Here is a 17,666-nt window from a genome sequence, read left to right as displayed (position 1 = left end):
TCCCCTTCAACAGCACCGCCACGGCCTGAAAAGATCCGAGCCAAGCCAGGCAGCGCTCAGCCCTCTGGACACCCCATTTGGGCAGCTGCAGCTCACCCTGACCCAAAGGTCACTGCCAATGTCAGCCGGCACAAGGACAGAGCAGTCTCCGAAGCCTTCAGCGGATACCCTGTCTCACAGCCTGCTCGGTGCTGCGGAGCAGCAGCACCGGCTCACGAGCAGCCTGCATGGCCACTGCACCAGGGATCCCTTGGAAAGGACGAGGCAGTGACACTGGCGGAACAGAGGAAGGCCTGGTCACAGTATGGGGAAGCAGCTGCATCCCTCAAGGACAGCCCAGGTCTCTTCCTGGCAGCAAAGTTCCACAGAAAAAAAATCGGTCCCCATCTACTCTAACATACTGTGGAGGGGACGGGGACCGCAGCTGCTCTGAACACAGAGAAGGATCACACTGCGGAGCAGGCTACAAGCCCAGGCTTCCACTTCCCCAAGCGCTCGCTACTTCCTTGCTCTCTGGCACCACGTCACTGTCACCGCAAGCACAGCGCTTCCCCCTGCCCCTTCTGCTGCAGCTTCCCCCTGGAGTCACCCACCAGGGACAGGGAAGCGCGCAGGCTGTAACACCCAGGGACGGTGGCAGAACACGCGGCCGGACACCTCTGCCGAAACGACTGACCACGAGGTAGAAGGATGAGGTCACGTATCACGCAGAAGCACGAGGTGCTCGGTCTGGGACTGGAGTCAGCTATCGACTTGCACTGTCCTCCTGAGCCCGCAGGCAGCAGTCCTCCTCTCCGCGCTTCCCAGGCAGAGGAGCTGGAGAGGATGCGCCAAGCGCGGGCGCCTGCAGTGGGTGTCAAGGTCACGGACCGGAGGGTCCCTGCCTGCACAAGCCCCCAACACAGCGGGGCAGACACTGCACACCCCCAGGCAGGAGCAAAGAGAAGCCTCAAGCCTGTCTCCTGGGGTGGCAGCAAGGGCTCAGATGGTGTCGAACCTGATCCCCCTCCCAAGCCGCCAAAGCCAAGAGCACCCTCCTGCCCGGCCCCGGCCCGGAGCGCCTGCCAAGCTCTCCCTGCCCTGAGCAGGGGGTGGGAAGCATGAAGAGGGGAGAAGAGCATCTCTGCCACCTCTCCTCTCACGCAGGAGTCTCTCTCTTCCCTGCCCAATCCCCACACCCTCATTAGACCTCACCAAGCTCCACCGCAAAGCCAGGTTCCATTTTAAACCCCCTCTCATGAACCAGGGTCTCCACTCTCCACCCCCTTCTCCGTGAGACCTCACCCCCCCCCCCCACAGCACGGCAAACCCTCCCGGGACTCCGTGCTCAGCCGAGACCTGGCCGGTGCCTTGTACAATCCCCACCTCTGCCCAGAAAACCTCGCTTGGTGCCAGACTTGCCGCTGTCTCAGCTCTATCAGACGGGGGCTGGAGGCTCGCTAGCACACGCTGATCTCCCCATCACGAGTGGGGGAGAGCCGGCTTACGGAGGGAGGTCCTTCACGAGACTAATTGCGCTTGCTATTACTACAGTTACTCCTACTCCAATTATCCTGGCTCACAGATCACCCTGGCCTTCCCTTAGGATATTGTTATTCCTCGTGTTTGTTATGACTCCCCAGCTCCGCATCACCGCTTATTTCATTAGCGCCATTAAGCAGGCCCACAGAAAACAGCCGGGTGCACGTGTCCCTCCTAAACAGCACCTCCTGCGACCCGCCCCGGGCCAGCCGCCGGCCCTCGGGGCCTCTCACGCTAACGTAACAACCTGCGCCCCAAAGTCACTGCGGCGAGAGCCGAGGCTCACTCCCCTGCAGCGGGGACCCTGGATTGCCGGCGCTCCCTCGCCGTCACGGGTGCTGCTGTTGCTCTTCTCCAGCCGCCCCCCGTGGCGACGCCAGCCTCGCCGCCCACTCCACCGGAGAAGGCGATTTGGGGTTCGTTCATCACCCAGCGGTGCCTGCTACAGGGGCATTTCCACTTCCCGGCCCCCGCTCCGCACACCGTCCCCTCGCAGCCCTGCCGCCCTCCCCTGGTACCGCTGTACCCCGGTGCCGGGGCACGGGCCCAAGCCGCCGCGACGTGCCTGCCCCGTGCTCGCAGGCTCGCCCGAGCACCCCGTGACAGGAGAGGGCCCCGGGCCAGACCGGCCGCCGGTTTCCTCACCGCACCCTCCTGCGTGAGATGAGGGCGAGAGCCTTCCCGTTTGGGCTGCCTTTATCCTCTTTTCTTTTAAATCCTGACTCTTTCCCCCACCTTCCCTCCTCCCGATCCTGCACGGCTTCGCCACCGCTTGCTTTAATTCCCCTGGCCACGCTAAACACCCCGCAGCCACCAGACCGCCCGTGCCAGCGCCGTTCCCCGGGCACAGCTTTCCCCCCGGATCGGCCTTTCCCCGCTCCCGCACGCTCCATTTTCGGCTTAAACCCCGCGCCGAGTCGGCCTGGGCCGGGGCAGCAGCCGCGGGAGCCGGGCACCCCCTCGCCGCCGCCGGGCCCGGTTCGCCCCGCACAGCACCGGGCCGGGCAGCGGCGGCCGCCGGGGAGGGCGAGCGGGGCCGGAGCTCCCCCGCCGCGGCCGGGCCCCGGGGGCAGCGCGGCGGGGAGGCGGCGGCCGGGACAGCCCTCCCCGCGGGCCCCGCCGCCCCAGGCCGGGCCGCAGCTCGCCTGGCCAGGCCGGTACCGCCCCGGGGCGGGCAGAGCCCGCGGCCGAGCGGCTCCCGCGGCCCCGCCAGCCCCCGCCCGCCGGACGGGAGCGCCTGCGGGGCCGGGCCGGGGCACCGCGGCCGCCCCCCGCCCCGGTCCCGTTCCCGCCACCCGAGTTACCGGCGACCGCTCCGCTCCCGCTTCCGGCCCCGGCGCCCGCCGTCATGTGACCCCGGCCCGTCACCTGACCGCGCCGCCCGGAAGCGGTCACGCGGGCGCGCGGCTGCCGGCGGGGCGGGGCGGGGCCATGGGGCGCGCGGGCATGGCGCGCGTGCCGCACGTCGTGGCCGACACCGGCGCCTTCCTCAGCGCCGCCCCGCTGCAGGTACCGGGCCCGGGCCGGGGCGGGGGGAGCGGGCCGGGGCGGGGGGACTGGACCGGGTTTAGACTGGATATTGGGAGGAATTCCCTCACGGAAAGGGTGGTCAGGCACTGGAACGGGCTGCCCAGAGAGGCGGGGGAGTCCCCAGCCCTGGAGGGGCTCAAAAACGGGCAGAGGTGGCACTGGGGGCCATGGGTTAGTGGGCACGGGGGTGTTGGGGTGACGGCTGGGCTGATGGTCTTAGAGGCCCTTCCCAACCTTAATGATCCCTAGTTTTACTTTCATTAAAAAATAATCCAGCCACCAAGCCAGGAAACATGAAATTGCTACTCTCCCCTTAACTGGTTTAGTGGTGGCCTTGGCAGTGTAGGTTAATGGTTGGACTGGATGATCTGAAAGGGCTTTCCCAACCTGAACGCTGGCCCTGCAGAGGGGCCTGGCCAGGCTGGGCCGATGGGCCGAGGCCAACGGTGTGAGGTTGAACAAGGCCAAGTGCCGGGTCCTGCACTTGGGTCACAACAACCCCATGCAGCGCTACAGGCTTGGGGAAGAGTGGCTGGGAGCTGCCTGGCCGAAAACAATCTGGGGGTGTTGGTCAACAGCGGCTGAACATGAGCCAGCAGTGTGCCCAGGTGGCCAAGAAGGCCAACAGCATCCTGGCTAGTGTCAGGGATAGTGTGGCCAGCAGGAGCAGGGCAGGGATCGTCCCCTGTGCTCGGCGCTGGTGAGGCCGCCCCTGGAATGCTGTGTCCAGTTTTGGGCCCCTCAGCACAAGAAGGACATTGGGGTGCTGGAGCGTATCCAGACAAGGGCAGCGGAGCTGGGGCAGGGTCTGGAGCACAGGGCTGGTGGGGAGCGGCTGAGGGAGCTGGGGGTGTTCAGCCTGGAGAAGAGGAGGCTGAGGGGAGACCTGATCGCTCTGCAGCTCCTGGCAGGAGGGGGCAGGGAGGGGGGGTCGGGCTCTTCTCCCAAGGAACAAGCGATAGGACGAGAGGAAATGGGCTCAAGCTGCGCCAGGGGAGGTTTAGGTTGGAAATTAGGAAAAATTTCTTCACGGAAAGGGTGGTCAAGCATTGGAACAGGCTGCCCAGAGAGGTGGGGGAGTCCCCATCCCTGGAAGTGTTCAAAAAATGGGCAGAGGTGGCACTTGGGGACATGGTTCAGTCCGGTCTACCCTTGATTGGCTTAGTGTGGACTTGGTAGTGTAGGTTAATGGTTGGACTGGGTGATCTTAAAGGGCTTTTCCAACCTAAACGATTCTATCATTCTATGATTCTGTGACTGGGACCGGGGAGACCGGGCCAGGGGCCAGAGGGGACCGGGCCAAGCCAGGGGGGACCAGGCTGGGGCCCGGGGACCCAGGCCGGTCTGACAGCGCTGCCCACAGGACATCGCACAGAACCTGTACACGGTGCCTGAGGTGCTGGCCGAGATCCGGGACAGGCCGACGCGCCGGCGCCTGGCTGCCCTGCCCTGCGAGCTGCACCTCCGCCGCCCCCGGCCCGACATCCTGCGCCTCGGTGAGTACCGGGCCCCTGCGCCCCGGGGAGGCCCGGACCACCCGGCTCCCTGCGTCCCCGCGAGGCCCGGACCACCCCAACGGCTCCCGTCCCTTCCGCCCTGCAGTGACCGACTTCTCCAAGAAGACCGGGGACTACCCCAGCCTCTCGGCCGCCGACCTGCAGGTGCTCGCCCTCACCTGCCAGCTGCAGGCCGATACCGACGGCCCCGGCTGCCTCCGCTGGGAGCCCCAGGACAAGGTATGGGCCGTTCCCGGGGACGGGGCTCTGTCCCCGGGGTTCCCCGCCGACCCCCTGTGCTGCCTCCCCAGGTGCAGCTCAGCTCCACCCTGCGGCACCCCGAGGCCCCCCTGCACCTCGCCGGCTTCCACCTGCCCACCAAGGTAAGGGACGGGGACGCAGCGCTCCGAGGCGAGGCACTGGGGACGGGGACGCAGCCCCGCAGAGCCCCCGGCAGCAGCGGGTGAAGGACCCCCTGTCCTGCCTCCCCCCCTGCAGCACAAGCGCCCAGGGAAAGGCCAGCGTCAGCCCAGCCCCGAGAGGAGCGCGGTCCCGTCTGAGAGCGACGAGTTCAGCTCCTTCCTCTACTGGCGAGCCCCGCTGCCCAGCATCGAGGAGGAGCTGCAGGAGCTGCTGGTGAGGCCCAGAGCCTCTTCTCCTTGCTGTCCTGCCCTGGTTTCTGACCGGGAGCGCGGCGTCTGCCATCGCTGACTCTCTTCTCCACCCCAGAAAGCTGAGGGCGTCTCCGTTAGCCCAGAGACCGCTGAGGAGCACCAGAGCTCTGAGGATGGGGCCAGCGCTGAGGAAGAGGAGGAGGAGGAGGAGAGTGACGATGAGGGTTGGATAACACCCAGCAACCTCAAGCAGGTCCAGCAGGACACGGGGCACTGTGACACTGCTCCCGTCAGCGTCCAGGTCGGCTGTGTCACCACCGACTTTGCCATGCAGGTGGGTGCTGGCTGCTGCCCTGCACGGCACCGGCTCCAGCCTCAGCAGCGTGTCGGCGTGGGCGAGGGCAGTCTCAAATAGCTCAAACCTCCGGGCTGGTTGAACCAGCACACCGAGACAGAGGAGCGCGTTGCCGAGTCCCCTGGGCAGGATGAGAGCAGCTTTGTGACGGCTCCTTTTATCTTAAAAGCAGCCGGTTCTCTCTGCCGCAGAGGCCCCTGCAAAGCTCGTTGGCATCGCTTCCGTCCACCTCTCGTTGCCTGGGCTGGCAAACCCCAGTTAAAGCTCCTGGCAGTCCCAGCTGACAGTGTCCCGGTTTCTCCCTCCTCGTTGCAGAACGTGCTGCTGCAGATGGGCCTCCACGTGCTGGCGGTGAACGGGATGTTGATCCGCCAGGCCAGGAGCTACATCCTCCGCTGCCACGGCTGCTTCAGGTGAGCGCGTGTGCGCAGAGCGGCACGGGCACGGTGCTTGCCGGGGCTGGTTGGATGATCCCGCTCATGGGCAAAGCCGGTGTTCCGTGGCCCAGGGAGCCGTAAACCCGCTCCGTACCTGTCTTGCAGGACCACTTCGGACATGACTAAGGTTTTCTGTCCCCACTGCGGTAACAAGACCCTGAAGAAGGTTGCAGTGAGCGTCAGCGATGACGGGAGCCTCCACATGCATTTCTCCCGCAACCCCAAGGTGCTGAACCCCCGAGGGCTCAGGGTGAGTAGCTGTACGTGACGTGCTGGGCGGCTGCTGCTGGGACAAGGGGCCGGGCCTGCGGCCGGCGGGTTGGAGGGAACCATTGCCAGGCAGGAGCCAAAGCAAAGCTGTGCTCGTCCTCCACATGTTCCACTTGAGCAGGCGGCTTTTGGGCTTCGTTTGCTCGGTTCTTCTCTAGAGGCCTGCAGTCATCTCCGAGTCCCTTTGAGCAAGAGTCACCCCCGACGCGAGTTTAACGACTGCCGTTCTCTTGGCAGTACCCGCTGCCGGCCCCGAAGGGAGGGAAGCACGCGAACAACCCTCACCTGGTGGAAGACCAGCCCTTCCCGCAGCAGCGGCTGTCCCGCAAGGCCAGGCAGAAGACCAACGTCTTCGACCCCGACTACGTCGCCGGGGTCTCGCCCTTTGCGGAAAACGACATCTACAGCCGCGCGGCCAATCTGCAAATCCGGGACGCGGCCCTGGGCGCTGGCAGGAGGCGCCTGAACCCCAACGCCGTGACAAAGAAGTTTGTGAAGAGGAGGTGAAGGCTGGGACGGGATGGGACCCCCGCAGCCGGCGCTGCGAGGGAAGGACCATCCACCCGCGCCTTGCGTGTTGCTGCCCGATGGCTCCGGGAAGGCGAGGCCTCTCCCAGCGCCCTTCCGAAGGCGGCTGCCCTGGACAGGGGCCGGGCTTTTCCTTCTGCGCTTCTGTGGTGCCCGAGGAGTGGCTGGGGGTGGTGGTTGTCAGGTTGGGGAGGCTCTGACCCGGCCTGGCCTGCCAGAGCCGGGGGAGCTGGGCAAGGTAGCGGCTTCCCTGCTCGCCCCCCCAGCAGTGCCTGCCGTGCTAATAAACACAAAAAACCCGCAGCGCCCTGGCTCCGTCTTGTTTCTGTGGCTGCCTGTGCCAGGCTCACGGGCCGGCGCGTGCCTTTCTCCGAGCCTCGCGAGGAAGAGGAGGCTGAGGAGGGTTTCTGAGGGTGTTTTCTTTTGTCCCATAGCACCACAGTGGCACTAATGAGGGGGACGGATAACGAGTGCCTGCAGCAGGGCTGGCAGCTCCGGGGGGGGAAAGGCCAGCGGCTGGGGGTTGCGTTTGCCACGTCTGACCGAGGCACTGGGGCAGCACTGGGGGAAAGCCTTTCGGCTGAACCTGCTTCAGGCTCTCACAGTAAAACACTCTGCCCAGCTCGCGGGGCGATTGCAGTGTTTATTCTTACCCCCGTTGCAATTTCTCAAAATGACTGACCGGGACCGGAGGTTACATCCCTGCAGGTCAGCAGGAAGGGGAGCACGCACCTGAGCTCAGCAATCCCCAGACCGTTACAGCACCAATGCCCCAAGATGCAGATAAAGCGGGGCTGTGCTAATTCTGCTGGAGAGGCCGTTCATTCCAGGCTTCTGGCATTGCCTCCCTGGGGCAGAACAGCCCGCAGAGCATCCCGGGGGAGACCTCTGCATCTCCTCTCGGGTCGCTCTGACACAGAGCCCTGCTTTAGGTGGACTACACAACTAATTTCTTCAAACGCTCTGTAACTTGCAGTGGGGTGTGGGTAGTGAAGATGGCAGTAGAGATGGTTACTTTGGACTTAACACCACAAAATCTGAATGAGACATTGCAGTATTTTTTTAAAAGTGCATGTGCAACACGGTGCCTTTTCTTATGCAACGACACAGCGGGATACGCCACAGGCACAGGTCATCGCGGGCTCCCGGCTTTCCCAGCATTTCCGAGCACCGTATGGATCCCAGACGGGTTTGTTCCGTACTGAACGGACGCCTTCTCCCAGCAGAGAGGGTGCCCTTGCAAAAACCACAACAAGACTTTACACTGCAAAATGAAAACTTTCATTGTTTTATTTTTGACTGCAGCTGTTTACAGAAATATAGTTGCGAGTATACAAATGTCCCAATAGAAGCAAAATATTTTTATTTTTTAATATTCAACAAGTTATCACAGGATAGCTAAAAACATAGATGCAAATGAAATATCCCCTCATGGAACAAACTGAAAACACCGGGTATCAGTGCTTTGGAAATCCCAACTACGAAAGCCATATACACAGAAATGCACAAAGGAATATCTGGTGCTACTTTCACATTGCAGGACAGTGGAAGAGGCAGCTCAGCAGTCGATCAGTGCACCCCAGGAACACATGGCAGAAAGGCGGGCAAACCACTCGAAGATGCAGCTAGCAACAGAGGTAGAAAGCTCTGCTCTGAAGGGTTTTGGAGCTTACTCCTTAACAATGAGCTCAGAAGTAAATATTTCAAATTACAAATTTCAAATGTCCAGAATTTTAAAAAGAAAACAAACAAACAAAAAAAGCTTTGGGAATACTGTGGTCTACTAAGGAGGATCCCGGAACGCGGCCCCAGTTCTGCAACACCCAGAAGTGCCGCTCGCGCTCCTTTCAGAGGGAGCTTCCCCCGGGCGCCGTCACCCCGACCTCGGGACCACCCGCCCAAGGGGCACGGGGGCCAGACCCTCCCCAGCTCCGAGGGGCAGCGCCAGGGACTAGGAAGCAGTGCAGGCCACGTACGTGATCGGAACGCAGGACCCTTCCTAATCTGGATCCTGGAGCACACGCACGCAACCGGAATATAGAATCATAGAATCATGGAATCGTTTAGGTTGGAAAAGCCCTTTAAGATCACCCAGTCCAACCATTAACCTACACTACCAAGTCCACACTAAACCAATCAAGGGTAGACCAGACTGAACCATGTCCCCAAGTGCCACCTCTGCCCGTTTTTTGAACACCTCCAGGGATGGGGACTCCCCCACCTCTCTGGGCAGCCTGTTCCAATGCTTGACCACCCTTTCCGTGAAGAAATTTTTCCTAATTTCCAACCTAAACCTCCCCTGGCGCAGCTTGAGCCCATTTCCTCTCGTCCTATCGCTTGTTCCTTGGGAGAAGAGCCCAACACCCCCCTCACTGCACCCTCCTGTCAGGCGGTTGTAGAGAGCTATTTTACAGTGGGCTGCTGCTGGGCGTCAGAGCTTTGGAGCCTGAACCAAGCGCTTGCAAGAGCGTCAGTGAGTGTCCTATGGCAAGCAGGGAAATCCCCGGATTCCTCACCCCCATCCCAGTACACCTGAGCATTACGAGGCAACTTCATGAACTGCAACAGCAAAAATTACAGCAGCTCTCCGTCTCCAGAAGCAGCAGAGATCAGACCTGCGAACTGCTGGCTCAAAGAGAAGAAATAAGGGCATCTGCCGTGGCAGAGGTGCTTCGATAAAGCCTGCACCAGGACAGTAACGTCTATCGATCAACCTAATGCCACCCCGCACTGGAACACACCTCATTTGGCGTGACGAGTCGTGCTGGACAAAATACACGCTACTGATTTTACAATCTGGACTTCTTTTAGAGTTTAATTTCTCACATGATCTGTAAGAAATCGGTACAAGTCGGGGCAGGGTTCCTCACAGCTAGAAACCAAGGAGAGCTTTCACCAGCTTTCCAGGAGAGTTTTCTATATAGTGACTGCTGCAGTACAAAGCCAGTTTAAAAAAAAAAATTAAAGATACCTGCCTTTATCAGGCTAGAGGGAAGAGGAACGACAGACTAAGCTTCACCTTCCCAATCCAAACCAACCCAGCTGAGCAGCAGCCGGGATCCGTTGCTCTGCAAGAACGATGAGCAACCCCACCGGGAGAGAGCCGCTGGTGTCAGTCCAGCTCCTCCGGAGCAACACGGCCACCGCTGTTCCCTATCGGCACGAGCTGCTGGGAGAGCGAGAACGGAAAAGGTCCCGAAGTCAGGAATCCCTGGAAGAAAGGGGGCAGGGGAGCAGGCGGGTGCAAAAGCCTGCGCTGCTGCTGCTGCGCCTCCTGAGCCCATCCAGCGGGCAGGCTCTCAACCAAGGCTGTCAGCTCTACCGGCTTGCTGACGCCACATCTGCAATTATTAATAAAAAGATATAAAAAAAATACAAAAAAGCATACAGCTGGTTTAAACCCATGGGTATTAGTGACGTTCACAAGCAGAGCGAGTTTCTGGAGCAACGTTACCAACAGCGCCACGTGTACAGTACTGAAAGGTGTTCATACAACTATTAATGAGTTACTACAAAAACCCCGGTAAATAACCTCATACTAAGGAAAAGTAATATTGTTTCAGGTTTATAAAAAATGTAAATATAACAGTATTATATGCATGTGTCTACTAATTATTTATACATAATAGATACATGATTCCTCTATTTACATATATATAACCCTAGAATATACAGGCACTGTGTATTTACATACCTATACAGATTATAAGAAAGGAAAAGCCTCTCCTGTGTAACCCCTCAGAGCCTCATACGAACTGGAGAATTTTACCAGTACGCTTTTACAGGAGTTTATCTCTCTTTTTCCTGCTGCATTTTTCCCTCGTATCTAAAGAGCGTTCCTCACATTTCCAACAGGGATCCCCCACGCTCAATTCTCAGCCTGCAGCGGGCACCGACAGGCGGCCTCTCTCCGTAGGCTCCGGTGGCTGCTGCCGTACGCAGCTGGCAGACCTGGGCTGAACGTGAACCCGAAGTGCTCACCGTCTATCCCAAAAGACTCCAAATGAAGACACAACCCCCAAACAAACCAAGCATCTCAGTACCAGTGTCCTTTTAGCTCCCGAAAGAACGGCGCTGCCGCCAGGCCCTCTGGAACACAACACCCACCTATTCCCTGAGGAGACATCTTGCGCTAATGAGGAGTCACCAGTGACCAGCATTTCTCCTTCTCACCTTCCACCTGCAACTCAGCTCACAGCATGCAAAGCAATTCCTTCTCCTTGCTCTTGCTCTACCACTCGGGTCAATGTCCGTAACCCCTTGTACTCCTCTCCTGTCAGCACCCTGGAGAAGTAACCCAACAGTTTGCCATACGGAAGCATGAGATTCAAAACCAAAAATTCTTTTCTAACTTTTAATGAATGTGCACGTGCATGCCTGCACACACAGACATACCCTCGGGGGAAACCGCGCGGAGCTTTTTTAGTCCGGTAACAACTTCTTTGATTTTGCTTTTTAATAAATCGCCTTTCCTGCTACTCAAATTGCGATTTCAACTATGTTTTAAGACAAATGCAAGCTTCTGACTTGTTTGATGTTCTTTCTGAGGACTCTGGGAAGATAGTAAGAGAGTAGAAAATCTATTCAGACCAGTTTTCTTCTTAGACACTATATCCTAAATCAAAATCACAAAGGAAGAGCTTTAAAAAAAAAAAAAGTTCAACTATCTAAATTAGGGGAATGTCCACTGATACAGCTGCCCAGACTCTCAGTATTTCCAGTAAAAAAACCTGCCAAAGTAACAAACACTTCACTGTTCGTGCTTTATTCTATCTTAAAACTAAATAGGAAGTAACCACCCTGTCAGTAATTAAAAGTAATTACAACAAAATGGTTGGTGATTAAACATCTGCTTCAAAACAGCAAGGCTGAAATTATTTCTTGAACTATTTTTATGTTAAAATAATAGCAAAGCATTTGGCTTGAGTAACTGCTGACAGATCAGACAGTGAGGAGGCAGTTAATAACAAAACGTGGACTTGCTAATTAAGCACAAAGCACCAATACCTTCCTACCAGAGGAGAAGTTTAGCTAATAACTACGTATTTTGTGTTATTCATATGATTTTTAATACATATATATACACACAGTGTATAAGCGGACAAGAGAACGTATGCAGAAGTCACGACTGGCGGCTAGCAGGTACGCCTCCCTAGATTTTAATCTGTGCCAGGAAACGGCTGTTCTGTAAACCACCACGTACCGCGGATGCCGCGCGGACCGTGGGCGCTGCGGGGGCACATGCAGCCGGAGAGCGCAGCCCACGTCTAACCTGGAGGATCAGATTTAACGATTCTTTAAGAGCGAGCTCAAGCAGCAGAAAAAACAAGATAGAGGAAACCCACGCCAGCAGTGCAGCTCTGCAGTCTGTCCTTTTTCACCCAGTAATATCTTCTGTATTTAATCGCTGCTTTGTGGATATGACAGTAACTTCCCCTTTGGAATAATGTCAGGAACTTTCAATTTATAGAGACGGATGTCTCGGTGTCTTCTAACTGTCTCAGTCGAACTGGGCTAGACCCGATACCAGCACCTCAGCTCTGCAGGCTAGCGCTCCGTCTGCTCAGAGCTAGCAGGCACGCCGGCGAGCGTGCAGAGGAGTGAACGCAGGGATAAACAACCAAAAAAAAAGCAGAGTAAGCTCCAATTATCAATAACTGCTCAAACGACAGAAGCGTTCAGGACTGCGATAAATACAGATGTGGCTCACACTGTTCCTGGGTCTTTCTGCCATGAAATCCTGCAGCCTGTCTTTAAGCTCTTTATTGGCTTCTCAAAGCTCTCTTTATCCTGTAACAGCTGTTTGCACGCAGCATTCAAACACTAATCAACCGCTGAGCAATCTCTTCATTCCTAAGACAAATACTTTTTGTAACCAAATCACGTGTTCAAAGTGTTGTACATTTAAACATTGACCTAAAATGAACAAGGAAAATTTAACACAAGAAAAGAAAGGTGTTATCCAGAAGTGAAAAATGTGATAGCACAGCCCTTTTTTTCTTTTTTTTTTTTAATTTATTTTTTTACTTTTTTTTTTTTCCCCTCTTCGTAAGCGACCTAAAATACGCACACAATCCAAACATACCCTTCTCCTGGAGCTGTAGCAGTCTTGGTATGAAGTTCGCTTTTGGACATCCATCCTGTTGAACGGAGAATTGGTCCCTGGTGACTTGGCACTGACCAACAGCACTTCAACGTAAGGATACACCTTTTTGGAACAACGGAACAAATCGAAGCAGCACACAAGTGAATTTATCATTCCTATTACTTCTTCTGTGTATGAAGGCCCCAGGCGACACCCAGCAGCTTGTCCTGGGACTGCGATCCTGCAAAAGCCACCAGTTCATTTTTTAATAACTGGTTATCAACTTCCACGACCATCTGGAAGTTGTTTCAGTCCGTAATTCTCAGTCTTTTACATAGCCTCGAACAGCATTTAGCCAATGCTGCGAGACTGCTTTTTTCGCGTCATGAACCATAACAGGACCTTGTTACTATTTTGTCTTAGCAGGTAAAAAAAAAAAAAAAAAAAAATCACAGACAGAAAAAGTATGGTTCAGGGTTATAAAGCAGCTCTGGACATTATGAAATTATGAAGCAGGGAATTCTTTTTACCATGATTAAAATTTTAAACATTTTAGCATAATCATAAATTAAGAGTTAAAACACAGAGGCGCTAATAATAAAATATTAAATAGACAATGATAGTGGATAAAAGCTGAATGGCTCATTCTGAATGAAACCCCATTATTTTATATACGCCTAAATTCCTACGGGTTTCCTCACTAGATCGTATTGCTGAGTGACAGACACATCAAAACACACAGTGAAGCTTCTCATAGCCAGTCGGAACAATAAATTGCCTGATGGAATGGCGAGAGATGAACAAGTTATTTATGTTGCAAAAAGTACTTAAATACTCAATATAAGACATAACAAACCCCACCCCACCCCACTGTTATCAGACGCCACGTTGTGGTAGAACATCAGACAAACTCACAAATTTACCACAAAAATGTGTGGCAGAAAGAATATTTTATATATATGTATATATATAAATTTTTATATTTATGCCAATGTACTCACTCAGTACAAATAGCAAAATAGTATACCATTTCCTAAATACAAAATATAGCTTTCCAAAAAAATGAAACACACATTAGATATAAACCATCCAAAACTTGAACGATTGAAAACTGTATTCAAAATTAAATGACCCAGAGCAGGTCTCTTTCTGAAAAGTTCCCTTCATATCGGCAAGAAGCCTTACTACTGAAAACGTAATTCAATGCCTCTCAATGAGAGAGAGAAAGAGAGAGACAGAAAGAGAAAGAGAACGTTATGACGGACTGACAAACAGGAAAAACCATTAAAACAAACAAAAAAACTCTACACGGCTCAACTAAGCACACAAGTTAAGGGAAAAACACACAGTAAACAGACTAGAGTAACTTAAAAACCATTTACAGGCTATTTTTTGTTATTTAAAATAACAAAAATGAAAAATGACATGATACCAACTACACTCTACCAAGGCATAATAGCCATACGTGACAGCTGTTTGGCTCTACCTGTAGCAACAGCTTTCTACGTGCAGGAGGAGAAGAAACCGATGTCTGAATGAGGCTGTAGTGAGAGATCACAAAACCGTCCAGATAGTTGGAGCACCCAAAAAATTCACATGCCTCACAATACAACTGCATGGTCTGGAGTGGGTTGGTTTTACATTCTGGAACATCAGTCTTTTTTTTTTTTTTCTTTTCTTTTTTTTTTTTTTTTTGAGACACAACAATCTAGAAACTAGACTTGGGGACTGTTGGTATTTAAAAAAAAAAAATCACTTCAAAACCGCAATGAGCTCAATATGCTACAAAGATGCAACAGCTCAGGATGAAGTGAAATTTTCAAGAATGCTTAAAAATGATATAATTTGCTCCCTACTTGGAGTAAAGTCAAGCTGAAGATTTACATCAGTAACAGGAAAATGACTGGTTATGGGGGATTCCTGCATTGAGAAGGTGGTGGAGAAATTGCTTCCTCTTTCCTTAACCCTTGATTATTTGTCAAAGTTTCTCCTAAGCAATTTAATGCCGTAGATTCCTAAAAGCTGCTTCTGATCTTTAAAGCCAGCAGGATATTTATGTCTTTTTTAAAAACACAACATGAAACTGAGGGAGAGAGAAGGAAAATCATGAGAAGAATGAAAGGGAGAAGGCTGGTCCGAGAACGGATAACACAGCTTTACCGAGCTCTAACCCATACAGCCAGAGTGAGAGACACCGAGGAGTTCTCTCCTCGGCCAGGCAACGTTCCTTTCAAGCTGAAGGTATTTTAGAGGATAAGATTTTAAGAGCAAAATTTAACTGAAAGTTCCCCTTCATTTCTTCATTTCTTTTTTTTTAGAGCCACCAAACCCTTGCTCTGTGTACACTTACGTGTAAGAGACATGGAAAACCATTAATCACCTTCTCCGGTGGGAAGCACCCACCTCCGGCTATCTACAGTAGCAAGCAATTCTCCGCTTACTACAGTTATCAATATTTTTCATTGCCACCTACTGCAATTAACAAATCACAGTATTAGCTCTCCCACTCAACTGTAAAACACGCGATCACTTACTGACAGCTATGAGTCACGGCTCACGTCACAGGCATTTGATGTTTCTGCTTCACAAGCTTTTCTAGTCAAAAGAGGGGATGTGGAGGAAGAGGAGGGGAAAAAAGTAAACGCGGTAACATATATTACCTTCTAACAACAATAATAACTGACCAGATATGCTTTCAATTGAAAGAGCACCCCACTGTCAATGAGGCTTAGGAATCTAGTAACAGTACAATCCCATGCCCTAGTAAAACAAAGCATAGCTTTTCAGCATTATTGGCACTACAAATCCCAAATACTATGGTCGTAGCCTTAGGTGCTAGACGCTGCAATTGGCCATGTGTGTGCTCTTTAGAGAAGAGGGCCACTTTTTGACAGAAGCAATCAGTTCCACACAGCCTAATCCAGAGTTGGAAGGTCTGAGAGGATCTGGGAAATCGTCACTTTTTTCTTCACAGAATTTCTGCAGGAAAACACAAGCGAGCAAAAAAAGTTAGGCATAACTAACAAAAGTCATCATCTTACTTTTGTGTAGTTCCTTCATCTTGAAAAGTGTCCTTCGCAAGAAGACATGGAACTATGAGCGAGTATCAGAATGCAGCACTCTTCATAAAGCAGGATTACTCTCCTTCCACTCTCCTTTTTAAAAATTTTTTGAAGTTCGTAACTTCATATACAAAACAGTTTAGATTAGAAAATGGAGTGTATCGCTTAAGTGAAATTCATGGGGGATTTAGGATGGCAGCACAGTTAACTAGAGCCAAGTTACACACACACTGTGGACAATGCTGGATTCCAGCGTCGTCCTGGTTCTTGGTACTCATTTGTAGTCAGAGCTCTTTCACCTCTCTGAGAAAGGCACCTTCTAAGAGCAGAGCGTTTCCTAGTAACAGCTGATTGGGACAGCTCACTTTTAACAAAGACTCAGCATGGGGCACACTCCCAATAGCCGCCATACTCTACCGAAACTTGTTTTCACATTATGTTATTGTAACCCAGGGGGCAACTTCAGAATTGTACAGACTTGAGGTGGTGTTTACTCGGTAAGCCTTACGTTTTGAACTGCAGTCATATTTCATAATGCTTTGATCTGCCAAGCCGTCGGTGAGCTACTCTCCTCCCTAATAAAGTACTGGACCGTAACAGCAGATGACAAAACATACAGCAATTGAATGACAAGACCCAGTCTCAACCGTTTCTTACAAATTCTGACCTCTGGCTGGTTTTTAATAACTCTTCATTCTAGCCACTGGTATTATAGTCTTAATTCAGCAGTACTGGTATTTGAGCTGACCCCTTAGAGCATGGCAATACACCCCGAAGCAAAGACTTACTGAACAAAAGTATGCGTGGCAGGAAAGAACCCAGGAACCCAAACACATTACTTACTTGACTAATTAAAACGAGCCAGCCATATTGTTCCCCTGGTTTTGCAACGACACAAGCAGATCATCTATTTTCTCAATATTCTGGTTGGTTGCCATGGCTGAAGGTAGTGGCGAAGTCTCAGATATCTGCTGGGAGAGCAGCGTCGGCACGGCTGTTTGTCCCTCGCTCTGTGGCTGACCTGGCTGGCTTATAGCCATCAACTCATCCGGCAACGTAGCTGGTCCAGAAGTTAGCAGCTGCCCACAGTCTGTTAAACAGTAAGCAAAGAACAAAGGACCATTTAAATTAGGTTAATACATGCAGTGAGTTAGCCAACTTCTTTACAGACATCCATATTGCCTATAAACTGCGTACGTAGAAAGTAACATGCACTTTTGTTCACATGACCACCTTTGCTCACCGCTCCCTCGGGGTATAAGCACAAGTTCAAGGTGTACATATTGAATATATGGACTCTCTATTATGACCAAACACTACTAATACCCCAGACACAGGACAATACTTAGCTAGAAGAAAAACAAAATGCATGGCCTAAGTGTTGAGTATGCCCATCCTTTGTCTTTATTAATTACAGATGTGTCTTTTTCACTTCAGCCAAGGTACCCACTAGCTCCTCCTGTAGATCTGCAAATGGTGTCACATCTCCTGCCATTTCTAGCATTGCCTTCAGCTTCACGGAAAGGCTTGGCTGCATATGGCCCGACTGTCAAAGAGTTCATACAGCAAAGCACATCTTCAGGTATAACCACAGACTAAGCACCCAGCTACGGCTTTCTGTCCAGATCTTTTCTAAGATGCTACAATCATCATCTGCATCTGCTACTTCTGGAGCTTCACAGGTATGTACAGCCCTTTACAGACAGACTAAAGTCTGTCTTACGTCTTTGTCATCTACGTCCCAAAGACCTTGTCATAGAGGCTAGGT

The 17,666-nt window shown here is 53.0% G+C and overlaps 2 protein-coding genes across 2 annotated transcripts in view; one reads left to right on the top strand and one right to left on the bottom strand.

Moving 5' to 3' along the window:
* The first annotated feature begins 2,967 nt into the window (after positions 1 to 2,967).
* On the top strand, positions 2,968 to 6,730 carry NOB1 (NIN1 (RPN12) binding protein 1 homolog). The gene is made up of 9 exons (XM_075715429.1): positions 2,968 to 3,030; positions 4,415 to 4,547; positions 4,654 to 4,787; positions 4,859 to 4,930; positions 5,076 to 5,183; positions 5,319 to 5,495; positions 5,832 to 5,929; positions 6,059 to 6,203; positions 6,461 to 6,730. The coding sequence occupies exons 1-9, from the start codon at positions 2,968 to 2,970 to the stop codon at positions 6,728 to 6,730; spliced, it is 1,200 nt and encodes a 399-aa protein (XP_075571544.1).
* A 9,053-nt stretch (positions 6,731 to 15,783) lies between these two features.
* The window catches only part of NFAT5 (nuclear factor of activated T cells 5), a 67,564-nt gene continuing 65,681 nt past the window's right edge, over positions 15,784 to 17,666 (bottom strand). The window contains exons 13-14 of the mRNA XM_075715126.1: positions 16,742 to 16,988; positions 15,784 to 15,815 (exon numbers count right to left, since the gene is read on the bottom strand). Of these exons, the coding sequence (XP_075571241.1) occupies positions 16,750 to 16,988 (239 nt within the window). The 3' untranslated portion in view covers positions 15,784 to 15,815; positions 16,742 to 16,749. The remainder of the gene's footprint in view (positions 15,816 to 16,741; positions 16,989 to 17,666) is intronic.

The sequence above is a fragment of the Pelecanus crispus genome, chromosome 8 (genome assembly GCF_030463565.1).
Source record: "Pelecanus crispus isolate bPelCri1 chromosome 8, bPelCri1.pri, whole genome shotgun sequence".
NCBI lineage: Eukaryota > Metazoa > Chordata > Aves > Pelecaniformes > Pelecanidae > Pelecanus > Pelecanus crispus.
This window is presented reverse-complemented; position numbering and strand designations above follow the sequence as displayed.